Source organism: Syzygium oleosum, unplaced genomic scaffold, assembly GCF_021117445.2.
Source record: "Syzygium oleosum isolate NSW1041296 unplaced genomic scaffold, Sole_v2.1 Sole_v2.12, whole genome shotgun sequence".
Taxonomy (NCBI): domain Eukaryota; kingdom Viridiplantae; phylum Streptophyta; class Magnoliopsida; order Myrtales; family Myrtaceae; genus Syzygium; species Syzygium oleosum.
Genome location: NW_026607496.1, coordinates 2,337,851 through 2,363,874, shown reverse-complemented (window position 1 = coordinate 2,363,874; position 26,024 = coordinate 2,337,851). Strand labels below are relative to the sequence as shown.

At 41.3% G+C, this 26,024-nt stretch overlaps 2 protein-coding genes and 1 pseudogene across 2 annotated transcripts; all 3 read left to right on the top strand.

Annotated features, from left to right (window-relative positions):
• Positions 1 to 47: 47 nt before the first annotated feature.
• LOC115677177 (mediator of RNA polymerase II transcription subunit 33A-like) lies at positions 48 to 10,478 on the top strand. The gene is made up of 13 exons (XM_056316659.1): positions 48 to 117; positions 1,629 to 2,100; positions 2,320 to 2,430; positions 3,632 to 3,985; positions 4,766 to 5,079; positions 5,214 to 5,305; positions 5,384 to 5,765; positions 5,843 to 6,053; positions 6,201 to 6,315; positions 6,749 to 6,910; positions 7,810 to 8,479; positions 8,561 to 8,767; positions 9,323 to 10,478. Exons 1-13 carry the CDS (start codon positions 48 to 50, stop codon positions 10,411 to 10,413), a joined length of 4,251 nt encoding a protein of 1,416 aa, XP_056172634.1. The 3' UTR covers positions 10,414 to 10,478.
• Positions 10,479 to 12,004: 1,526 nt separating this feature from the next.
• LOC115677036 (cytochrome P450 CYP94D108-like) lies at positions 12,005 to 18,916 on the top strand (annotated as a pseudogene).
• A 1,516-nt stretch (positions 18,917 to 20,432) lies between these two features.
• Positions 20,433 to 25,194, top strand: LOC115677176 (uncharacterized). The gene is made up of 8 exons (XM_030600272.2): positions 20,433 to 21,049; positions 22,314 to 22,461; positions 22,591 to 22,741; positions 22,832 to 22,957; positions 23,043 to 23,123; positions 23,797 to 23,989; positions 24,072 to 24,342; positions 24,592 to 25,194. Exons 1-8 carry the CDS (start codon positions 20,852 to 20,854, stop codon positions 24,879 to 24,881), a joined length of 1,458 nt encoding a protein of 485 aa, XP_030456132.1. The 5' UTR covers positions 20,433 to 20,851; the 3' UTR covers positions 24,882 to 25,194.
• The last annotated feature ends 830 nt before the right edge of the window (positions 25,195 to 26,024 follow it).

The following is a 26,024-nucleotide window of genomic DNA, read 5'->3' as shown; positions in this document are numbered from 1 at the left end:
TAGCTCGAACGAACGCGACACGAGAAGAGAGAAATCGACACGGGCTAATGTATGAATGCCAGCCCAAGTTGGCAAGCGAGTTGTCTTCGTGGTTAGGTAGACGTGCATGGAAGAGAGGTAGGCACCCCACCTGCAAACCTTGTCATGCAGATGCAGGTTTACAAGTGCAACGTGAAGCAGCAGCAGCAGCAGCAGGCCACAACCAGATGATTAGCTAACGTGCTGGTGACTCCTTCAGCTACCACCACACAACAGAGAGTGGTCCATGTGATGAGAGCGAGCTCATATCATACCTCACCTATCCATTCTGCCTGTTGTAGCTTTGGGAATTAGATCACTAGGAAACGAAGAAGAAGATGGAAAGTTGGTTCGTGGGGAATGGTTGAATACGAGACCAATCTTCTAGACTCATCTAGAACGAGTCGAACCTCTGGAGTCCCGGCCGAGTGATTCTATGTCTGATCCGAACGAGAGAAAAACCCAAGTTCGGATCACGCCTTGTCATCGAATGGAGGGGGATGGTTCGAGCGGTCGAGATGGTTCGATTACATCAGCGAGAATTAATCAAGTCGAAAGGTTCGAATGTCCTGTTGTAAAAATAATTAAGTTCACTTATATTTTCGGTAGACGTTAGAGATTTCTTATTTATTTTTTTTTTGGAAAAAGTGTAAATTAATAAGGAAAAGTATACTTTGCTAATTCCATTAATGGGCGATAATTATTATCGTTAGAAGTTCATATAGAGAGATCAAATTGATATGATGTCAGCTCCCTGGGTCGTTTCTATAATGGAGAGAATTTTATTTATGGCGTCAAACAAGTAAATTTCGAAAAAAAAAATTGTAATTCATCAAGTATTCAGGTTAACAAATTTTAATACACTTTATAAGGTGTTCACTAAATTCTTTAATTAACTGATGTGGCGCACACGAGATAACCTTTCGAACGCCGTATCGTTGCCATGTGTTGTACCATTTCTATTTTTATAGAAAAGTAGATCGAATCCCCATTGTAATCCATTAATTACAGAGTGTGGAGTGGCTATTATATTTTTTTTATTTATGCTTTTTAAAAATTTTACGACGCACGCATTTTATTATTTTATAATAAAAAATGCTCGAAACATTTAAAGATGTGTTTAGATGAAATATGTAGATTTTTTTTTCAATATCATATTTTCGATAATATTCTTCATTTTGATGGAAAAGTAAAAAAATTCCTTTTAAAATTTCTTAAGCCAAAATAAACACAATTTGTATTGGATAAGTGAATTAACTAAATAGATTTTTATAGTTTTAATTAATTAATCGCCTCAAGCTATATAATTAAGAAAATCCAAAACCACTTTCGATCTAGAAATTTGACCTAAAGAATTCTCTAATACATTCTCGGCTGCCGTAAATGAAAGCATTATGAACGATAATTTCAAAGGATCAACATAATAATACTATTGCCCCATAAGAATTTCATAAATATTAAATTTGGATCCAATCCTTTTCATCTTACAACAATTTCCATTGTTTGTAATTCAAATTAAACTCTCTTATATATATTTAATATTTGTGCATTATTAATAGTGATACAGCTAGAGATTATAATTTGTGGACCGTAGAATCGATGCTCAACAGATCTCGACCGTCCGATACGCCTACATCAAAACGACCACCGAAATGGCATCACCTCCCCTTCGCCTTCCCCCCCATGCACCGACTCACCTACCTCGTCTCCCTCACTCCATCTACTCCGTAGGCTCTCCCCTGCGGCGAGCGCGAGCGGCGGAGCGATGGGAAGCGAGAGCGGCGGCGCCGGTTCCGGCGGCGGCGGCGGCGGGGGCGCGGAGGCGGGGGAGTTCGAGGGGCTGGTGTCGGAGGCGATGAAGCGGTGCCGAGCGAGGGGGGAGGCTCCGGCCGCGTGGTCGGCGGAGGTCGCCAGTTGCGCCGTCGCCCGGGGGCTCGAGCTGCCGAGCGCCGAGCTGGGGCAGGTCCTCGTGTCGCACCTCTCCTCCAACTTCGGGGAGCCGTCCCTCTGGAAGTTGCTCGACCACGCCATGGCCTCCCGCCTCATCTCCTCCCTCCACGCCCTCTGTCTCCTCACTCCCAGGTACGCCTCTCTCTCTCTCTCTCTCTCTCTCTCTCTCTCTCTCTCTCTCTCTCTCTCTCTCGCTCGCTCGCTCGCTTTGTGGAGTTCAGTGGGGGGCGGTTGTTTCTATGTGCCTGCGATTGTTAAGTCGTGTTTGTAACTGATGTATAGCAGAGTTTGGACTCTCTATCTTGCGTTTTCCGCAGAAGCTTCTTGTCCCTAACCCCACATTTGCAACAGGGTCCTCTCCTGTCGGCAGGCTCAACCAGAAGCATACAGACTCTATCTCGAACTCTTAGCTAGATATACATTTTCCTTTGAAGATGTTCCCTCAAAGGCTTCCAGAGACAAGTAAGTTTTAGTTTCTTGATTTCAACTTTTAGTTAGCGGAATACTAGATTTATTACCTTCATTCATGATGTTACACTTGCTGAATCCACGACCGAAGTAGTTTTAATTGTTATTTATTTTAGGCAAAAAGTTCATGGGTAGTCCTCAACTCACCTGCGGAATGCGATCAAGTTGTAAATCGTTTAGTTGACGCAACTACTTTATGAATTTTGAATAAGTGCATTGTTGTTCTGCTGGAGAATGTCTACATTGGTGGAAAAAACTATTTATATGGCAATTTAGAGGTCATTATGCCGGATACATCAGAATATTTGATGGCCCCTTGACTTGTCCACTTTTTCCTTTGTCAAGAATGTTTAGGTGTTGATTGCAGCAATTGAAAGTTTTAGCACTTAATTACGCACTTTATATAAGATAAGATTTATAACTTTCGGTGTACTTGTCCCTTTTTAAAGAGTTCACTTGTGTTTAGATAAAGGGTGGTATGGTTTCTCAATGTCCCTTTTTGCAGCACTCAAAGTTGGAGACATCAAAATGGTTGTGGCACACTTTGTTGATGATTAGGATGGAAGAATGCACTTGAAGTGCTTACTTGGTCATGCTGATAATAATTATGCTTTGAGTTTCTTCATTGCATGGATACGCAACTGAAGAGAATCTCCGGATCATGCATGATATCGATTCACTGTTCATGAGATGCTTGAAGGAATCACTTCATGCAGTACTCTCAGTATTTATATGTAGCTTCACAAGCAGGTTTTTTGTTCATTATCTAGATTTTCCTTGGAGCTTTATGCAAGTTTCCTTCACAGAAAAGCAGATTTTTATTTTCCTGAGCATAGTCTCCCTAGTTTTTCTGCTTCTAATATTAAGGACTAGAAGGAGAATGTGGAAGTAGATAATGATTGGATGCATAAGAAAAGACGTAGCTTTCTGCATTGAAGCAAAGGTTGACCTGGATTGATTCTATTCATTTTCCTCAACCTTGTAGCACGAGGTGCTTTATATAACAAATTTGCTTTCTAGCCATTGCTGAATAAATTAATTGGGAGGGTGCCACATGGAGCAAAATCATTATCTTCTAGCCTTGTTTTGCCGCTTGTCATCAGCTCACATTGTTTTTGAATTTTGAAAGTAGTACCAATTATAGTGGTTTTTGGTGCATGGAAAATGCTAACAGAACACCTATAAAAGTGTGCAGGATTGTAAGAGCTATTGATGCCAATCTTCAGCTCTCCCGAATTTATGGGATCAATGTGGGGGAGCTTGGTCATACATTAGTGATTTTCTTCTTCAGCACTATAGTTAGTTTGATAGATAGCACCATGGAGGATTGGGGATTACAAATTACAGCTATGGGCGGACTGAGTGGTTCATTTGGAAGCATGGAGCACCACCAAAGGAATGTAGATATAAGAGGCAGTCCAGATAACAAGAGAAGTGGGCACCGTGAATACATAAGGAACTTGAATTCACTTATTGCCATGGAGGTGTTAGAGAACCTAACACGAAGCAGGAAGGCTTTAGCTTTGCTTCGCCTTGTTCACATGAATATGTAAGCACTGGCATTCTTTTCCTACTCTGTCTCTAACTTTTCGTCTCTCTAAATGATTTTAGGGAGATCTGTCTTTTATTTTCTGCAACAGCTTCATATCCTTTAAAATATGTAGGTGTCTTAGACTTTTTAGTGTACAATTTAACTCTCAGTATGCACATTATTCACAATGTGTGCCTTTTAGTCCAAACAACTTTTCAGCCTGTTTTTCGAGACATAACTGTTAACCTGTTACTGGTGATGTTATCTTCTACTAGCTACTATTTCTGTGTATATGTTCTCCACTATGACTAGTAGAATGTAGCATAGTTACGTTGATCATTTTACTACTGTGAACAAGTGCTATTTTTCTAGAATTTTCTCAATCTTAGATAACCAAAGTGGAACACAATGAGAAGGCTTTATGCAAGAATGTGGTCTAAGACAATGTTTCTGATGGAATACCAGATTAATGACGATGTGCATTGTTCCATTGTTCTCGTCTAATCACATTGTATAGCCGCATAGTGCGTAGTTGCTTCCATTCTATAAATGGCATATTGGTCTCTGTACTCTTTGATGCATCAGATGAAGACACCTTATTTTTATGGGTCATTGATTTCTGATGGTTATGGATGACCAAGTGTGTATGGTGGTGGTGTTGTAGACCTGGCTGTGCTTAATGATCTTGCATGATCTTACACTTGTTATAAACATAAGCTACTAATCTTATTATACCATGGGATTTGATTGTGTCAGTCTGGTTGACAACATTTTTGGTTTTCTTTTCCTCTCTGATAGGCCTGATAAATTCAATGGGCTCCTTCAGAGGCTGCAGTTTCTTGAAACCTGCAAGTTACCATCACCAAATTTAATTTCTGCAAAGGAGGTTCTGGCAAGATTGTCTTCCAATATCCGGAAAGTTTTGGCTTTTGAATCTGACTTAAAGAGGAGTTTCATTGGGATGTTTCTTGACATCAGATCGATCAAGAGTGTACCCTGCTCTGACTCTGGATCTGCGCTGTCTGCATGTTGGGCACCTTTTGATTTATACATGGAGACTGCAATGGATGGAAGACTACTTCCTCTAACCTCAGCGACTGCTATACTTACAGGTGACCTCGAAGAGTTTTTCTTAAGCTTGTATATTTAGTGCTTCATCTTTCGCTGTTTCTCCACTAGGGAGACATGAAGTATCCTTTAAAATTAGGAGGATTAATTGGATTCTACTCTTTATATCAAATTGCAGAATTAATATTTTCTCTCCAAGCCTTAAATCGGGCAAGTTGGCAGGAAACGTTCTTAGCGCTCTGGCTTTCTGCCCTTCGTCTTGTGCAAAGAGTTAAGTCGATCTCATTAATTCCGTCCCTTATAACGTGCAGTACAGCTGATACTTCAAAATTTCATTTATAATTGTAGGAACGTGATCCTCCTGAAGGTCCTATTCCACATCTGGAGGCCCGTCTTTGCATCCTTTTGTGTATTGTCCCCTTGGCAATCGCTGGTGTTCTGATGGATGACATCGATTTGAGTTCCACCTCCTCTTGTGATCCGTGTGTGTCTAGTCTTTTGGATCCAGGGCATGGACACAGGATAGATGAGAAAGTCTATGGATTAAGGAGAAATGGGCTTATATCCTCCCTTCAGTTGCTGGGACAATTTTCTGGTATCTTGCACCCGCCAGAACTAGTCCAAGATGCAGCTAACAGTGCAGCTGCAAAAGCAGCAAATTCTTCTTCTAAACAAATGAAGGGGAATGATAGCATTGGTTTAGGGGATGATGATGTTTTGGTAAAATGTGGTAATGCTGTACATGTCTAATAGCTAATTTGAGAATATCAACCCGTGATTTCGGTGCTTACCTCTAGTGCTTTTCAGGTGGTAATATGAGGCACTTAATAGTGGAAGCTTGCATTGCAAGAAGACTAATGGACACATCTGCATACTTCTGGCCCGGTTATGTGCCCACTTCTGTATTGTCAATCCCTGATTCATCAAAGAAAGAAATGTCTCCTTGGTCAGCTTTTATGGAAGGCGGTGCACTAACTGCCTCTTTAATAAGTTCACTAGCTGCAACTCCAGCTACCAGGTATCAGAAAAGATGTTGCAATTTACTTTACCTGACTTTTATACAAGGAAGAAAATAAATAGAGGAACTGATGTCATGTGAAACAAAATGAAAGAGGAGATCACCTCAGGTGCTATGGTTAATTCTCTTTTTCTTTGTTTGTTCAAGTTTTGCAGAGGCAGAAAAATTATATTATGTTGCGTTGAATGGGTCAAATGAGGAGAAATCAGCTGCTGCAAGGATTTTATGCAGTGCATCTCTTAGTCGCGGATGGAACATTCAGGTCTCACCTCACTAAATTATGTCGAGGTTTCTGATTATTTTCAGTGGTGGCTTCCATAAATTGTTGCATTACTTGCTTAGGTTATAGCCTTCTGACTGAACTATGCATTTGTTTTGTGGTAGGGAGATGTTTGTGGAATTACCAACACTGACTATTTTTTTTTTTTTCAGTTTTCTTCTTTTGCTGTCCTTTAATCTTTGCTCGTGAGCTTTATGGAGTACGAACATCTGATGTCAACAAAAGCCATAGAAAAAATTTAGCTCCATGTTGAACCTCACTCTGTGTCTTTTTCAAGTTACAGATTCTGCAGTTTAGAACCTTATTGGTGTATCTATTTATGAACTTAGGAAGAAATCCAGTTGATTGTGCTGGACCCATCTGTCCATGAAAAGCTACTTTGTCAGCGTATGATTTTTCTTTTTCTCTTTGGCAGGAACACGTGGTGAAATTTGTGGTCAAGCTTCTTTCTCCTCCCGTGCCTGCAGGTCATAATGGATCGCAGTCTCATTTCGTGGATTACATGCCCATGCTAAGTGCTCTTCTATTTGGAGCTTCCTCAGTTGATACTGTTCATATACTTTCCTTGCATGGGGTGGTAAGTTATACTTCTGATTGTGGAGTTATTTTCGCACAATACTGCGGCATATATTCAGTCCTACATATACTGTGAATGGTGGAGCAATTGGCACCATAATTCAAACAATTCTCTGTGTAATATTAGCTTTATTACTTTATGGTTTGTCAATTTTTTGCAATGTTGATGCCATCTATATCAGCACAAATCTTAGTATTGTCTAATTTTTGTAATTAATCTTTATTGGCCTCCAGGGAACTTGACATAGCAATTGGTGTGATAATTCATACTATTCTGGTGTCATGTTAACTTGATTATTTTATTTTTTAACGTCTTTTGATTTTGATGTTGTGTATATCAGAACGAATGCCCGGCAATGTATAGTTTTTGTTTTTGTTTTTGTTTTGGATTTTGAATGGCATCTTCTAAATCAGAGAAGATCTTCATATTGTTTATTTAATCATCAACATTGAATATCCAGTTGAGGAAGTTCATTTCTACTATTGTTACTAGTTTTCACATATTCAGTCAAAGATAATATTTGAGCTAGATTCTAACGGATTTAAACTTTCCTGGTGTAAATGCACCCTTAGCTCAGCAATCTTATTATAATTATTTTTTTAAAGATTGAATTCTGATCCTAGAGTTTATTATTACTTTCCTATTTTACTAAAGTTATGCCTGCGTTTCTGGTTTTCGCAGGATTAGAGTCTTTGGTTTATGTACCTTGTGTGAGTCCAGGTATTGTACTTTTTGGCTAGGAATAATAGGTTTGCATTTGTTTCATGATCAGCCGTCCATTTAATCTGTTGCCACTGCTGCTAATTATATATTGACTCATACACTGAATTTTTTTTATTATTAAAACCACCCATTTCAACTTGAAATCTAGATGCTTTAGTTGATTTTCATAAATTCAGGTTCCTGAAGTTGCTGCAGCTTTGATGCCCCTTTGTGAGGTATATGGTTCACTAAATCCTTTGTCAAGCTGTGAATCTCGAACCAGCGAGGAGCCCTCTGTCTACATGGTTTTCTCTGCTGCATTTCTCTTTCTTCTCCGTCTATGGAAATTCTATAAGCCACCGAATGAAGGAGGAGCTATTGGAGCTGAGCTAACTTTGGAGTATCTTATGCTTTTGCACAACAGCCGCAAATCATTAGCGTCACATGATTCTGCTCCTCTGAGTGAAGTGAACTCCAGTATGAATCAGAATTTTTCTACATCAGATGAACCTGTATATATTGATAACTACCCGAGATTACGAGCTTGGTATTGTCAAAACAAAATTTGTATAGCATCACCACTTTCTGGCCTCTGTAGTGGTAGTCCTGTCCATCAGGTTGCGAACAAAATTCTTAGTATGATTTACTGGAAAATGACTAGAACTAGAAGTACCTCCTCATCCCGTAATTCTTTAACAACACCGACAAACAGCAGCCTGGGTGGGTCCCCACCATCTGCTGGAGAGGAACCTTATCAGAGACCCGTGCTTTGTGCATGGGAAGTGTTGGAAGCTATTCCTTTTGTCCTGGAAGCAATTTTAACTGCCTGTGCCTATGGGAGGCTTTCGTCGCGGGACCTGACCACAGGTTAGCTTTAAAGTTGTGAACTTGTGTAGAAGAAATGGGTATAGAATAAATCAGTTCTGAAGAAACAATTCTCGCTCGCAGGTCTGAGGGACCTAGTTGACTTTCTACCTGCATCACTAGCCGCCATTATTAGCTATTTCTCTGCAGAAGTCACCCGTGGTATTTGGGGGCTGGTTCCAATGAATGGAATTGACTGGCCTAGTCCAACGCAAACTATTCGATCAATTGAATCTGAGATGAAAGAAATCCTTGCAGCTGCAGGCGTCAATACACCAAGTTATCCCTCTGGTAGACAACCGTGTTTTAACATTTGTCAAATTTGTACAAGATGCTTTGTTGTTCATGCTGTCATATGCATACATCCAGTTAGTAAGGGGAAAGGAGGAACTACTCTGGTTCTGGAAACTTTCTTGTTCATGATGAATTGTTACATACTCAATTACAGCAATTAATGCATACTGTCTACATTGATTAGTTAGATTAAATTATGTTTTTTATTTCTGATTTGTGACTTGAGAGAGGGGTGTTTCGACTTGCATGTTGGCAGCTATGTGCTCCCCATGGAGTTCTCAGGTAAATGGCAATCCATGTTTGTGTTTTGGGGATACACTGGACATGTATTTGATTGTGGGGGCTCCTCTACATCCTGTTTATTTCGGATTTGAAACTTTTCTCTTGCTTTTTGTGGCCCTTCGGTGGTTTTGGTGGTCTCTATTTATACATATGAAAGCCAGTATGAATGCATGTGTACTCGAACTTCCTACCGTCTCTTAAAGAGTATTTTGCATCAGATGATTGGTTGGTACACGCCTTTTAGTAACTCTTTGACTGCTTGATTTGTAGGTGTCGCGCCAATGCTTCCGCTTCCGATGGCTGCTCTGGTTAGTTTAACCATCACTTTTAAACTTGACAAGAGCCTTGAGTACATCCATGCTGTTGCTGGACCAGCTATGGAGAATTGCGCACTATATTGCTCTTGGCCTAGCATGCCCATAATTGGTTCTCTGTGGGCGCAAAAGGTTCGACGGTGGCATGACTTCATTGTTGTGTCATCTTCTCGTTCTGTTTTCCTACAAAACAAAGAAGCCCTTGCCCAGCTCGTTAGGAGTTGCTTTGCATCGTTTCTTGGACCGCTCGATGATTTAAACCGTCTATTGACTAATCAACCTTGCTTAAATGGTCTGCTGGGCAACAAGATTTCAGCCCTTGGCGTTCGTCCTTCCATAGCTCCGGGATTTTTTTATCTACGCTCTTGTAGGTCCATCCAGGACAAGCGATACCTTAGTGACACAATCATAACGCTAGTGGTCGAATATGGTTCCAAATTAGCCACCCGATGCGCCGAGACAAGTTCTGCCCGTTTGAAATCTGGTCAGGCATCCTTGTCCCTTGTGGCTGCCCGGATAAAGGAAGTGGCTTTGTTAGGTGCCTGCCTCTTGTGCTCGGCGGGTGGGATGCATCTTGCCCAAGAACTGATCCGGGACACCATTCCAACCTGGCTCCTCACAATTCGGGAAGAGAAACACGGTGAGGGAAGTTTTGCATCCCGTATGTTTGAGGGATATGGAATGGCGTATTTCGTATACTTGACAGGTGCATTCACATGCGGCGTTAGGATGAGAGCAGCCCCGTGGACGTATTCTCGGAGGCCTCACATCATCGGGGAGCACATGGACTTTCTGGCGGGGGTTTTGGAGGGGAGCGTGTCCCTCGGGTGCGACCCCGTCACCTGGAAGGCTTACATCTCTTGTTTGGTGGGTCTTGTCGTGAGCTTTGCGCCGGCGTGGGTTCGAGAAGTGAAGCATGAGACGTTGGGGAGATTGGCCCGTGGGTTGTGGGGATGGCACGAATGCGAGCTGGCCCTCTCTCTTCTTGAAAGAGGGGGATTTGCAACCATGGGGCCTCTGACGGAGTTTTTCAGTGTAATTGACTGAGGCGCTCTCTAATTTGTTGAAACGTTGATTAAAGAGTTGTGAATGTGCCTTGCATTTGTTCTGCATCCAAGCGTGTCCTTCCGAGCCCAATTTCACCTTGGCTTGGGTCATATTCCCTTACAGATGAACTATAAGGGATTACAGCTCAAGTTCAAGCTCTGCTTATTACTTGAAAAATGAAAAATTCGAAAAATATTTTTCTGAAAATGATCGTTTGTATCGTTTGAATTAATTAGTCAATAAAATATATTTTCATTATCAGCGATAGATTATGTCCAAATATTTTCATGAACGATGAAAATAATATTTGCTCATTCAATATTGTGAGCGATATAGGCAATTATTTTTATGGAAATATCTTTGAAGCTATACATAAGGTTCTTTAAATTATTATTTTTTAAATTATTAATTTTTTGCAAAACGAACGGAGCGTAAATATTTCGTCGGGAGTTGAGCGGAGCTATTACTGCGACTCACGTGCCAGACATTTTAACTTTCTTGGGTCAACGTCTACTTGTTGTTCAGCTGTCAATGGCTCACGGGGAGAAAAAAGACGAAGCAGAGTCGCCATCCATGAAAATCTTCGTACACTGGCAGATAGGCATTAGCATGGTTTAGGACAAGAAATAAAACGGCGGTACTAGTTCCTTAAAAGATCACACCTCTCTCTCTCTCTCTCTCTCTCGCTCGGATCCATCCTCCTCTTCCTCATCATCTCCATCTCCCTTCTCCTTCCCCGGCTTCGCCCACCACCAAGTGGTCAGAGCCTTACTGGGCTTCCTCAAGAACCACCACCACTTCTTCTGTTGAAGAAACGTTTCAAAGAATTTCGATGATCTCAAAACTATTCTTAATATAATGTTTATTATGTTCGTGATAGATTATAAAAGACAGAAGTGATAGCCGGGAATGAAAAATATCACAAATCTATTCTGTTCGTAATCAGCACCAATGGATTAAAACATTTGACATTGCTTGTGTCAATGTTGGAGATATCATGTCATTGGTGACATTCGAGCAACGATCATTCCTGATGATGGTTGCAGTCGCAGAAGTCCAACATAACTGTTGTTGCCTGGGGATGTGCACCAAAAGAACTGGTAGACGTCAGAGTAATGGAAACAAGCTTTTTGATAGACTTGTCAGAACCATCATTGAAGGGACAATAGCATAAGCTACTTTTGGATAGCTAGCAAATGACTATATGGGTAGTTCTATCTCTAGACAGCAGCACCAACGGATCTCTAACGGCTCCTTACTTCTACGAGACATCTCCAATGGGAAGATTGAAGACACTTCTATATAAGAGAAGATCTTGAAGGCCATATGTTAGATACACATTATAAAAAATTCAGAAATCTGCTTAAAGCTGTGTATTCTTAGAGAAAAAGTGTTTTATTCTCTTACAATCTCATTGTAGCGTTCTTGCTTTCTTGTAATTGTGTGAAAGATTAAATGTACATGAGTGATAGCAACACCTGATTCTTGATAGTGTGATCTATCATCTAATAGGATTGATGTTTGCTAGTTGTAACTTGTCTAGCAGATTACTAGTACAATTTAGCCTTACTTGTGGCTGTTAGTGTGGACAATGGACGTAGGCTTGGGGATGTAGCCAAATCACTATATTTCATTGTGTACTCTTATTTCTCTCGGTCTTACTTCCACTAGCACACAACCTATTCATATTAATTGAAATATCAGCTTGACCTGATGTTTGCATAGTATTTGCCAATTTCCACAAAATTGTCAAAGTCTTTTAAAAACAACATATTCACCTCCCTCTAAGTTCTATTGTTAACCCTTACATTCTCGACTGGTGTCGGTCCGCTCTACCCCTGCCAACACTGTCGTCCTCAGCCTCCTCGGTGTTGCCCTCAACGTCCGCACCGTGAACCCTGTCATCGCTGAGCAAATGCTTCGTGCTAACTTCGACAACTACCTAAAGGGCGACCTGTTCACCAACCTCTTACGCAACTTCCTTGGCCGTGACATCTTCAATGTTGACGGCGAGCCCTAGAGGCTCCAGTGTAAGACAGCGAGCTATGAGTTCAACATGAGGTTGCTATGGCAGTTTGTCATACGAAACGTGACCGTGGAGATCCAAACCCGGTTCGTCCTGGCCCTAGCCACAGCCACCGATGAGGCCGGCCGGGTCATAAACTTGGAGGATGTTCTGGAGCAGTTCGCGTTCGACAATATATGCAAGTTTACCTTCAACGTTGACCCCGTGTGCCTAGCCAGCAACGACTCCAGCGCTAGTCAAGGCGAGGGTGAGTTCATGCACGCATTTGAGGATGCCATGATGCTCATCTCTGAAAGGTTCATGTACGCCTACCAGGCATTGCACAGAGTCAAAAGGTGGCTCAACGTAGGGTCGGAGCGGCGGCTGAGGGAGTCGATCGCCATTGTCCATGAGTTCGGGGATGATATCGCACGGATTGCACGGAAACGAATGGAAGAGAAGAGAGAGACCGACCACGAGGATTTGCCCTCCCGGTTCATCGACCACCAAAATGTAAGTTCTATTTTTGACACATATAATTGACTTAGTTAAAGAAATACTTGGTCAGTTTTTTAAATGCACCAATCTTGGCTATCGTTGAATAAATCTCATATAATCGGTAGATTTCACAGAGCAAAATTCACAATCAATTATGCACTGTACTATTATTTCTTTGGCAATTAATACACTTTGATTGAATTTGACCCATCTTTCCAGTAAAATGATGATTTGGTATCGGCATGACACCGAAGTGGAGTACAAAAAATCCGACCATTGGTCGAATTTAGAAAAATTGCAAAGAAATGAACATTTATTGCATTCATTGGTTAAAATCAAATTTAGTCATCTGACCGCCAGAGTCCGCTGAAGTTTAGTGGTTAGCGTGATAGAGTTTAGCTCATATAATTGTCGAGAGAAGCACATATTAGCACATTTGCTAATTGAGTTTGTTTTAACTAGTGCTAGAGTACTTGAATAAGTAAATAAATGTACATTAATTTTGTTTAATTGTGAAATCTCATATAATTGCATACACAAACGTGGCGTATGTCCATATATATGTATATATTAGGGTAAATTATTAAAAATATACCTCATCCTTTACTCAACAACCACGGGAAAATTGTCCAAAAAGTCCTAAATCTATTGCACTTTTGCCAATTCAGTCCTAAACCTTTCAAGTTTGCCAATTAAGTCATAAACCTTTTCACTTCTTGCCAATTGAGTCCATCTGGCCAATTTTTGCCGCCCGGAGTTGACGTGGCAATTTTTTTTTATTTTTTTTCCTTTTTTCTTTTGGGCCTTCTTTCCTCTAGCCGGTCATCGGACCCGCCAGAGGTGGAGGCCGGCGAGGTCGACCTCGCTGGCCTTTTGTGAAGCTCGTCCCTGCCGGTCACTGGCGAGGGCGAGCCTCGCCAGCCCCTGGTTGGGCGAGGTCACCTCGCCCAGCAAAGACGAGGCCAACCTAGCCGTCAGGACCAGGCGAGGCCAACTCGGCCTCACCAGATCTGGGTGAGGTCGAGCCTCGCCTAGCCAAGGTGAGGCCGACCTCACCGTCACGACCTAGGTGAGGGAGAGGGGTCGCGACGGCGAGGTCGGCCTCACCTTGGCTGGGCGAGGCTTGACCTCGCCCAGATTTGGCGAGGCCGACCTCGCCGGCCCTCGCCTCTGGCTGGTCACCAGAGGGAAGAAGTCAAGAAAAAAATATTAAAAAATTCGAAATAAAAATATTAAAAAATTGCCACGTCAGTGTTGGTCGGATGGCGGACACCGGCCGGCCAAAATTGGCTGGATGGACTCAATTGGCAAGAAGTAAAAAGGTTTAGGACTGAATTGACAAATTTAAAAGGTTTATGACTGAATTGGCAAAAGTGCAACGGGTTTAGGACTTTTTGGACAATTCTCCCCAACGACCACTTACATATATTGACTCTTGGAAGTGCACACTTTACCTTTGAAGATTACTTGCACATTTACATTAATTATCCATGTGTCTCTAAAAAAGAAAATGTCGTTTTATTTGCATAAATGCCTCTCTCTCACGAATCCTAAATTCCCACACTCGCTCAAAGCCAATTAAAAACCTAACCACTCAAATCCTAACCAAGATGCTAAAATGAACTTACAAGGAGGGGCGATTTGGTCATTTTAATGTAGAGGTTCCTTAGAGGTATAATATTTTTAAAAATAAAAGTATGTCGGTTATGGTTGGGTAAAAAATGTGATATGTTTTGGTATTTTCGAGTAACCAAGCAAGCTAATAGATGGAATCAACGCGGATTCATAAATTGAATTTGACATATTTACACTCGAATAGACAGGCCTAAGTAGACGGCTCGGCTACGACGAAGTTCCTCCAAGACATTGTGATCAGCTTCATCCCTACGGGTCGTGACACGACTTCATCAGCCATGAGTTGGTTCTTTTGGCTACTCTCTCGCAACGTGCAAGCGGAGGGGAAGATTTGGGGTGAGCTGCAAAGTGTTGAGAAAGTTTCCCAATAGATTTTGAAATTAATAAAATTATAAATATGTGTTTTGTAAGTCTGATAAATGTCTTAAAGTATTTTGATTTAGAAAGTTATTCTTGTAAGAGAAGCATATGACAATCTTGTTCAGATTGTGAAATTACTTCAAAATAAGAGATTCAGACTTTAGAAGATAAAGAGGTTCAGACTTTATACCACAGATAAAGAGGTTCAGACTTTATACTACAGATAAAGAGGTTCAGACTTTACACTGCACGTGAAGAACTTCATATGTTCCAATCTTGACACAAATTCAGAATGTATATAACGGTTAGTGATATGATTGGATTTCCCATTATAACGAATTGATTTACTTAATCTTGAAGATTGTTTTGCAACGATTTAATATATAAAACATCTTAAATGATTAACAAATCAATCTCGAGACAAGTTACTTTCTAAACGGAGAAGCTCTATTTATGAAAATCAAGACTTTGGTTGTATGGACAACTAGATTCAATGGGATTCAGATTTTGTCCCTCAACGGCTACTCAATCTTCTTGATACAGTTTTGTCCAACGGGTAGATTAGAAGACAAACCTCTAAAAACTGTCCAACGGTTAGATTGAAAGTGGAGGAGTATAGATGGAGACCAGGAGCCGAGGAGCAGAAGTAAGAGACAATGTCCAGAATCTAGAATTCCAAAGTCTGAGTGATCTTCAATTTATATACTTGTCTTTCGTGAGCATTAAAGTGTAACATTTGAGAGAGACTTAAAAGAGTAATTGAGTGAGATAGTAATACCTATCATACACTGAGGATTGTCACTCATAGTTGTAATCTCTTGATTGATCATCTCGTGGAATCTAGCCAGTAGGCTGTTAGCATGGGAGAGTGGATGTAAGTTTGATTTAAGCTGAACCACTATACGTCTTGTGTGCAGATTTTCTTATCCATTAAAGCTCCTCTTATTTATTACATTGCACACTTGCATAATTACTATAAAAAACTATTTTAAATCTAAATGTTATTCAGACTTTACTCTTGATCTTTTACTTCAGCTTTAAATTGGTCAAGAATTATTTAAAATCATCTATTCATCCTCCCTCTAGGTGATCCTTGCTAGCCACCTCACAAAGGATCCGAAAACACAACGGGAAGCATCTTGGAGACTCGTACAACTTCGAGGAGCTGAAGGACATTCACCATCTACATGCAGCGATCTTGGAGTACATGCACCTCTGCTCGCCTGTTTATATCGACACGAGGGCATGCCAAGACGATGACATTTTGCTCAACGGCACTATGGTTAGGAAGGGCTGGTTTGTCTCGTACGACACATACGATATATTAATGTGTAATTTATATGTATTATGGGATCTTGATATTATTATGTTTTTATCTGTATCACAAGTGTAATTAATCACTCCTATAAAATATATGTTATACAACCCTAATTGGGGTTGAACCACCATAACTACTTTGTTGTTACTTTTTTTTTAATTCTAAATATCAACATGGTATAAAAGTAGGAAAACACATTAAATTCTTGGTCCCTTATGCTAATCGCTCCTCCCCCTCCTCAAGTCGGCGTTGTGGTGCTTTGAGGCCCTATGTTCCCCCATTCACCTGAAGAGGCATTCTCGGATCTAGACCTCATTTTCCTTATTTGATTTGTAATGAAGCCGGGCCCATTGCACTACAATGTCAACAACGATTCGACTACACTTTCACCACCGCTGATATGTCAGACTCCTTTTCAGCTCTCTCTGTTGGTGAGACCTGTAATCCAATGTGGTATATTGATAGCAGATCGTCGGTACACATGACTAGTGACATTGGTAAAATCCAAAATCCTAGACCTTTTTACGATTTGACAAAAGTCTCGATTGGTGATGGTTGTTTATTGCTTATTAAGTAAGTCGGTAAAGCCTTTTTACATATTGGTTCATGATCTTTGCTGTTATCTCTTATTTATCATGTCCCTAATCTTGCTCGTGATCTTCTCTTAATTACTCAACTTTTCCGTAAAAATTGATGTCCTATCGATTTTAATGGTTCATCCTTTTTTTTCCAAAGGATCAATGAACCGAGAAAGTTTTTCTCCAAGCTTATTCTTGTCATGGTCTATATCCGATTTCCAACTTATTGGCGTCATCTCACTTGCATCTTGTCGTGGCTTCCTCTGCTTCACTCACTCGCTAGCATGCTCGTCTTGACCATCCTAATAAACAAGTGTCCAGTCGTGTTTGCAATTCTAGTTTTAAGTCGATATCTTGTAAGTCTTGTCCTATGGGCAAATCTCATCGATTGCCTTTAGAGTCTGTTAGTCATCGCACTTCTTTTTCTTTAGTTGTAATTCATTTTGATGAATGGATGAGTCCAATTTTATCTAATTTGGTTTCAAATATTTTGTGTTATTCATTGATGACTGCTCTTGGCTCACTTAGGTTTTTTTTATGAAAAATAAATCTGAAGTACTTAAACACTTTCATCATTTTTGTTGTTTTATCGAAAATCTATGCAATGCCAACTTTAAATTTTTACAAACTCATGGGGCATTTGAATATACCAGCAGTTTGTTCCAAACATACTTACATGAGAATAGTAGTATTCAATGCTTTTCTTGTCCAGACACCCCATTTCAAAATAGTCTATCAAAGCGCAAAATCAAACACTTAGTCGAAATGTCTCGAACCTTATTAATCCATCCTCATATTCCTCTTTCATATTGGATTAACTCTTCTAGCTGCTATTTACACTATTAATTGGCTTCACACTCTTGTCATATATGATATTTCACCTTTCCACCATCTATTTGGGTTCTGGTTCGATCACTCGTCCTTTTAGGTTTTTGGGTGTGCTTGTTATTCTTTTTTTTAGTCTCGTGTCTCTCATAAGCTGGCATCTCATTTCGTGCCAAGTGTATTTCTTAGGTACGTGTCAAATCACAAAGGCTATCATTGCCTTGATTAGTTAAGTGGTCGTATTTTTATCGGTCGTCATATTCGATTTGATGAGGGGAATTTTCCCTTTTTACAAAATCCTTCAACTTTTAGTCTTGTAACCTAACGTTCCAGTTCAACTCCTTCGCCTTTCGTTTCGTCCCATCAAGCTTCTCATTCACCCCTCTCTTCACTTCTCTAGCCCAACCTCCTAGCCCACCTCTCTCCTCCTCTCGGCCTAATCAACCTCCTTCCAATTCTTTTTTGCCTTCACCGACTCCCCCTTCGAATCCACTCACTATGTCCTAACCTGACTCATCTCCCGACCTAATTCCTCCCATATCAGAACTGCAATTCCTCTCTACATATTTACCCAGCTCCTCCACTTTCGTTTCTTCTCTTTTCACTCATTTTATAATCTGGAAATTTTAAACCTAGAAATTATTTTAGTCTCTCTCATTCTTTTCACGAAGAAACACTAATTTGCTACTCTAAGGTCATTCTTTAAGAATTTAGTTGTTAGTAAATGGGTTTTTTAGGTTAAGGAAAAACCCGATGGAGCTGTTGAATGCTTGAAAGCTTGCCTTGTTGCAGGAGGATTCAAGCAACTGGCCGTATAGGACTTATGATAGGACTTTCAGCCCGATTGTTAAACCCACTACAATTCGGGTTCTTCTCTTTATTACGATTTCATCATAATGGGCCATAGGTTAAGAATGACTTCTTGCACGGCATCACTTATGAGAAAGTTTACATGCGCCAACCTCTCGGTTTCTCTCATCCAGAGTTCTCGAATTACGTGTGCCGTCTCCAGAAAGCCATTTACGGAAAACAAGTTCCAAGTGCATGGTTTCATCGCTTTAGCATATTTTTATTATCTTTGGGTTTTATGGTGAGTAAGGCCGATCCTTCTTCATTTGTCTATGCTTCTTCTCAGGCCATTTATATCTTCTGCTATATGTTGATCATATTCTTGTCACCAGTGATACTGCTTATTTATTAAGGTTTTTGATTACTCAACTCTCATAGGAATTTGCTATGAAGGATCTTGGATCACTTTGCTATTTTCTTGGCATTAAGGCTTAGAGCTCTTTTATCTCAAGCCATACATGCTGATGGCCTTTTACGCAAGTTTGATCTTGTTAAGGTCAAGCTTGTATCTACTCCGTTGGCCTTAAAGACTTTGTTATCCGCTAATGATGGTGAGCTAGTTGCTTCTCCAAAGTTGTATCAACAGATGATTGATGCTCTAAAGCAACTGTCCATGACTAGACCCAATATTAATTTTGCAGTGAACTTGGTTAGTAAATACATGCATCAATCCAGATTATCTCATTTCCATATTGTCAAACGTATATACTAGTACTTAGCTGGCACATCCATCCAATCCAGATTATCTCATTTCCATATTGTCAAACGTATATACTAGTACTTAGCTGGCACATCCATCCAATCCAGATTATCTCATTTCCATATTGTCAAACGTATATACTAGTACTTAGCTGGCACATCCATCCACAGGATGTTGGTCTCTTGGGACGATGCCACCTCAACGGAGACACATCAGACGGCTAAAATCACCCAATTCATTGCTCTTTTTCTCTCCTCATCACCTGATACCCAAATGGAGATGCCACGACTTTTACCAAGTAATCAAGCCACGTCATTAGTCATGCTTAACTCCTACCCAAGCAAGTCAGCGACACCATTCCAATCACACCAACATAAAAATTTCAATCAACGGAAGCCTCGAATCGAGCCGAACTTCAAAATTCGAGGCACTTGATTGGAAACCCCCTCGACTACAAAGGTGGGTATAAATTTCCAATACTCGCGACGTCATTATTTTTTGGGAAAACACCACAAAAAATCCCAAATTATGTCACTTGTGATAAATTTACCCCGAACTTTTTTTATGACACGAAAAACCCCAAAATTATGTTACTTGTGACACATTTACCCCACAATACATTTGTCTATGGGCATTTTCGTCTTTTTCTTTTTTATGTTTTTCTTTTTTCCTTCTCTCTTCCCCTCCGCCGTGGTCGGCGGAGGGAAGCTGGCGAGGGTGGCCCTCGCCGGATCTGACGTCGGGCGAGGGTCACCCTCGCCCGACGCCAACGAGGGTCGCCCTCGCCCGACGCCGAAGAGGGTCGCCCTCGCCCGACTCATGCGAGGGCGACCCTCGCCCGACTCAGCCGAGGGCTGCCCTCGCTCGACGCAGGCGAGGGCCTCGCCTGAGTCGAGCGAGGGCCGCCCTCGCCGGATCTGGCGAGGGCGACCCTCGCCGGCTTCCCTCCATCGACCACGGCAGAGGGGAAGAGAGAAGGAAAAAAAAAAGAAAAAGACAAAAATGCCCATGGACAAATGTATTATGGGGTAAATGTGTCACAAGTAGCATAGTTTGGGGTTTTTCGTGTCACAAAAAAAAAGTTCAGGGTAAATTTATCATAAATGACATAGTTTGAGATTTTTGGTGGTGTTTTTCCTTATTTTTTTGGGAACGCACCCAGATCATTTTGGAAAAAAAAAAGAAATGGAATGGATGTGAGATTTTGAATTTAAGATATTCGACCATTTATCCAGCCGACCGACATCTTCCTTCAACTCGAGCTCTCTCTCATCGTCGATCCTCGTCGTGGTTGCTCTCCATTTGCTCCACGAAGGTCGTCGTTTTCGTTCGGCGAAAAACCCCATTAAAGAGATCCAAAGTCCCAACATTTCCATCCCCCCCACTTCGATCCCCCACGCTCATTATCGAAGGACCCCACAACCCCCAATCCCCAAAATCTCTCTCTCCACCTCCCCTGTGCCTTCTTCCCCCTTTCCCCATTTCCAGCTGAAGGAAACACCCATTTTCAGGGGTCCCTTCCCCTCAAGAACGTCGCCTTTCGTCGCCGGAATGGGTGGCCCGTGTTGAATCCCGCAGGGGGGATCATGTTCCCCATGTTGGGTCGAGCTTGAATTGCGCTGGGTGTTGGCGGTGGTGGTGGTGGCGGTGGTGGTGGTTGTGGGTGGGGGATGATGATGGAAGGGAGGAGGATATCGGCGAGCCCTAGGCCGTGCTCCGGTCGGAGGGTCGTCGCCAAGAAGAGGCCGCGCGGGGAGGGGTTCGTGAACAGCGTGAAGAAGTTGCAGAGGCGAGAGATTCGCTCCAAGAGGGATCGGGCGTTCAGCATGAGCAATGCCCAGGAGAGGTTTCGCAACATGCGATTGACGGTCAGTGTAAATTCCGATTTTTTGGTTCGCTTTGAAATCTTTGGGTTCTATCAATTGATTATGGATCGTGTATTGTTAGGAACTATGGAGCCTTTTGTCCTATTTGTTGTGATTCGCGATGTTCTTGGGATGGGTTTAGAAAGAAAGATGTGAGACTTGGGATGCTTTATTGGCTCTTGCAAACGTTCTAATTCTGGGATTGGAGGTGCTTTATAGCTGTTAGAGCTTGATTTAGGTTGATAAAATGCCTGTAGACAGATTTGGAGTGAGAAGGAAGAATAGTGAATATGCTGTGATAGTTCTTAAATTGAAGGGCGCAATCGAGAAGTAGCATCTTTTTAAGCGAACCAAGTGGATGCGTGTGCTATACCTTTCCTGGTTCTGCTCATTTTACTCTGTCTGGGTTTGAGTTGCCATATTAAAGTAAGGTATTTTCGTTTGGGTGGGTTTTAGCTACTTTGTTCGAGCCATACAGTTGTGAGAGTCCAATTAGATCATATAGGAGAATGAGTTCAATACTTAGTTTTGACAAGTTAATAGCTAGTAATCCATGTCTCTGCACCCGGCAAATGCGGATCTTGGAATTAGACATAGGATGTATATTTGTCTGTATCTGATGCTTTCGGGGGATTCGTGGTGGAGTTTCTGTTGGGACAAGATTGTGTTCGAGTTGGACCTGAGCAGGTCCTTAAAAGGCCTTCCCCGGTACAGTGGAGGGATCTCCCTGTAAGTTCTCTCCGTATTCCTTCTCTCCCAGGAAGAAAAAGATAGGGAGGGAACTTAGGGGCCTATGGGCGGAGAAGGTAAACTCCACGTCAGTTTTGGTTGGCTACCTCCGGGTAGGCAGGTATAGTTGCCCCCTGCGCTTGGGGTGACATAGGGGAGCTTCGGCTCTTGCTTGGTTGGCCTATGCTTCGCACAATGACAAGATTGTGTTCGAGCATCTTCGGAATGGTATTTGTCTTTGGTTCGAATGAATTTATGGGTTTGGAAGCAGGATTTAAACTGCCAGTTCTTATCCCAATGAGTGTCCCACTAGATGGTGACAATCATCCCTTGTCATTAATGTCTTTCATCATGAATGGTGAAATTAGATTCAAAATGGTCAAAATGAAGTAAAAAGAATAGATCTCTCATTACAGTTTCTAAAACTTTATTAACTTCTCCTTTCTAATCAGTGCGACTATCATCAAGACGAGTAGAATATTTTGCTTATCAGAGTTTGCACTAACTGTTATTTAATGGGCAATGTATTATGGTTCAGGAGGAGTATGACACCCATGACCCCAGTGGACATTGTTCACCTGTATTGCCTTTCCTGATGAACAGGACAAAGGTTATTGAGATAGTGGCTGCACATGACATTGTCTTCGCTCTTAACCATTCAGGTGTTTGTGCAGCTTTCAGCAGAGGTACACACTTGATTCATTTGTCCATATAGGACTGAAAATTTTTACACAAAAATCCAGTGAGCTAATCTAATGCCCACAACTCCATAATAGAATCTGCATGTAACAGTTTATGTGTGGCTATTCATGCAGAATCAAATGAGAGGATATGTTTCTTGAATGTTACTCCTGATGAAGTCATTCGGAGTTTGTTTTACAACAAGAACAATGATTCACTTATTACAGTTTCAGTATACGCTTCTGACAACTTCAGCTCCTTGAAATGCAGATCTACAAGGATCGAGTGAGTACAGTTTACCTTTTGTTTGTTGTTCTTTCAACTTCGGGAAGCAGATTTTGTACATAACATGATGTATTCTATTCTCTCTCATAGATACATAAGGAGGGGCCAACCAGATGCTGGATTTGCTCTTTTTGAATCAGAATCCTTGAAGTGGCCTGGCTTTGTGGAGTTCGATGATGTAAATGGGAAGGTTCTTACTTACTCGGCGCAAGATAGGTATGCTTCTTTGATAAAATTGTAGATTGTTACCATAGACTCACTCCTTGATTGATCCTCTCTTTTCTCCCCGCTTTTTTGCCAGTATATACAAGGTCTTCGACTTGAAAAACTATACGATGTTGTATTCCATCTCGGACAAGAATGTGCAAGAAATAAAAATCAGGTAATCTCTCTCTCTCTCTCTCTCTCTCTCTCTCTCTCTCTCTCTCTCTCTCTCTCTCTCAGATGCATTTGCTTGCATGTGCCTGCAAATTTGAACAATGATAAGCTCAATTTTCAGTGTGAATTTTGGTATGGATCATGTGAAGTGAAGAACAAGTAGGGCCTCTGCTAATTGATGAGATACCTTTGTGGTGATAGTGGTTCACTTGTCACAGCCCCTTCTTTAAACTACTCATAAGGCTCCTTAAGAGACTTTAATTGCTGACTTTGTGCCATCAACTATGTAACTCAGGTGATAGTACATGTATTCTCCATGTGTCTAGTTGTTTCAACTATCTTTTAGCTAGATGCTTAAGTTATAGATATATTGATACACATCCAGTTGTTAACTATACAATCATACTTAACGTTCTCCTCTTTTAAGAAGATCTTTGCTGCTGTAAGTGCCCATCACTACAGTAGCCAGTAACCATAAACTCAGTCTCTATATCTACAATTGCTAGTTGTCAGTTGTAAGCATGTTATCTTCTGTCTATCACAAATTGAATATAGAACTGAACAAGATGGATTTCCAGAAAATACGTATGTATTATGACATGTCACTGCTTCATCTTGTAATACATATGAATCGTACACTGCTAATGCCTTTCTTTTTCCACTTTTTATGGTTACAGTCCAGGTATAATGCTACTGATTTTTAATAGATCTACTAGCCACGTTCCTCTTAGGATACTGTCAATAGAGGATGGAACAGTCCTCAAGGCCTTCAACCACCTACTTCATCGCAATAAGAAGGTGGACTTCATAGAACAGTTCAATGAGAAGCTTCTGGTCAAGCAAGAAAATGAGAATCTCCAAATACTTGATGTATAAAATATTTCTCTCTAAATATCTCTTTCATGTCTTTTTCATCTTCATCCTGGTAAATGTTAGTTTTTCTTCCTTGAAGGTTCGTAATGCTGGAGTAATGGAAGTTAGCCGGACGGAATTTATGACTCCATCAGCATTCATCTTTCTTTACGAGAATCAGCTGTTCTTGACATTTAGAAATAGAACCGTCTCAGTGTGGAACTTCCGCGGGGAGCTCGTGACTTCATTTGAGGATCACCTTTTGTGGCATCCTGATTGCAACACGAATAACATCTACATAACTAGCGATCAGGATCTCATAATTTCTTACTGCAAGGCCGATTCTGACGATCACTGGACAGAAGGGAATGGTAAGCATTCTTCTTTGCAAAATTGACATTGAGCGAGGGCCATGCATGATTCTGGTGTTGATGTATTTGCGAAATTGACTTTGCTGGTCAATTGGGATATGCTTCTCTATAATTTACCCTTATAATCTGTCGTTGCTATGTAAATATACATTAGTTGTTCCTTTTTTATATAGCAGGGGATGACTGTTGATGTGGCTTTACATTTTTAGATGCTTGTGTCTAGGATTCATTTTGTCTCTTTCGGTACAGCTGGGTCGATCAATATCAGCAATATCTTGACTGGGAAATGCCTGGCCAAGATAAATGCGACTAATGGCAGTCCAAAGGCCGACGAATGTAGCAGTGATGGCGGGAACTTGAAGAAGCCAAAGCTGCTCGGCGGCAAGTTAAAGAAGCCAAAGCTGCTGGGCCACTCTCAGAGGATGAGAAGCACGGTCTCAGAGGCCCTGGAGGACATAACTGCACTTTTCTACGACGAAGAGCGGAATGAGATATACACCGGTAACCGTCGTGGCTTAGTTCATGTATGGTCTAATTGAAGAACTTGTCAGTTCAGTTGATGTGTGGAGAACCTGCAAAAATTGGCATCGCGGGTAGGAAAGCTGTGACGCTCCTCAAGGCGCCCCCTTTGATGGGTGATGACTGCGATGCACGTAGGAGTGTATTGTGCAGTCCATGTTGTAACATTAATAGGTGTTTCTTAGATTTGTTTGACGATAGCGTATTGAAGATTTGATGTGTTTCGGGGTAGAATGCTAATACCAAATGCAGATAGCAAGACTTGTATGTTTCAGAAATTCCTGCAAGATTCTTGGATCTGTGTTGTCAATTTGATATTTGTTCTCTTACTAATTCCGTTAGCTTGCCGTTTATTATCCTCCTTGGTCGGATTGGATGCTTCCGCATTTTCCTCTTTAATTTTGATCTTCTAGCTGCTCGCCACCACTAAACTTGGCAAGCCCCGAAATCGGCTGCCACCACTGGTAGAACCTCCAAACTCAACGCCCACCACTGATTGATTTGCGCCAATCACCAACATAGCCTCCACCACCACTAGCTGGCCACCGCCGGCACCACGCGCACAAACAAATAGCTACCGGTCCACTACCACCAAAATCAGCCATGGACCAACCCACCAACTTCCTTTTCAATGAACCCTAGTTAACAAAGGATCCGGCAGCCGTCTGATTGTTTCGTCGGGACATTCCTACATTTTTTTTTTATTTGTTAGCATCAGTCCCATCGATCCTCACACATGATTTTTTGTTGTGGGGAATAGCCATTTCATGGAATGACTCAATATTATTGAGTGTTGAATATGACTTATTTATTTATCAATAAGGGAGTTAAATGAAGAGTGAGCTACGTCACCACGATTTCATATTTTGTATTTAGTGATGCCTGAGTAGCAGCATCAAGGACTGACGCGATTTTAAGTAAAGGCGGGAATGTGTTTTGTTTGGGAAAATCACCCAATCACATGCTAGCTCTCATTTAGGCCGTTTTGCTGAAACTTGGATTTTCCATATTCGTGAGATCAAATTACTGCCGGGTGAACTTCCATAACTTTTTTTTATGCGTCAGACAATGTGAAAAGCCTCGTAAACTTGGATTTTTTTACATGCATTATAGTACTTCATTAAATTTAAGGAAAAGAGGGTCACCCCATATCCTAGCAATCT

Bases quoted from the DNA above. Each gene is read 5' to 3' on its own strand.
- LOC115677176 (XM_030600272.2), top strand. From the start codon at position 20,852: ATGATGATGGAAGGGAGGAGGATATCGGCGAGCCCTAGGCCGTGCTCC. The intron at 23,124-23,796 runs GTAATCTCTCTC...TTATGGTTACAG, and splicing joins GTGCAAGAAATAAAAATCAG to TCCAGGTATAATGCTACTGA. The intron at 23,990-24,071 runs GTATAAAATATT...TCTTCCTTGAAG, and splicing joins AGAATCTCCAAATACTTGAT to GTTCGTAATGCTGGAGTAAT.
- LOC115677177 (XM_056316659.1), top strand. From the start codon at position 48: ATGTATGAATGCCAGCCCAAGTTGGCAAGCGAGTTGTCTTCGTGGTTA. The intron at 3,986-4,765 runs GTAAGCACTGGC...CCTCTCTGATAG, and splicing joins CGCCTTGTTCACATGAATAT to GCCTGATAAATTCAATGGGC. The intron at 5,306-5,383 runs GTTAAGTCGATC...TTATAATTGTAG, and splicing joins CCCTTCGTCTTGTGCAAAGA to GAACGTGATCCTCCTGAAGG.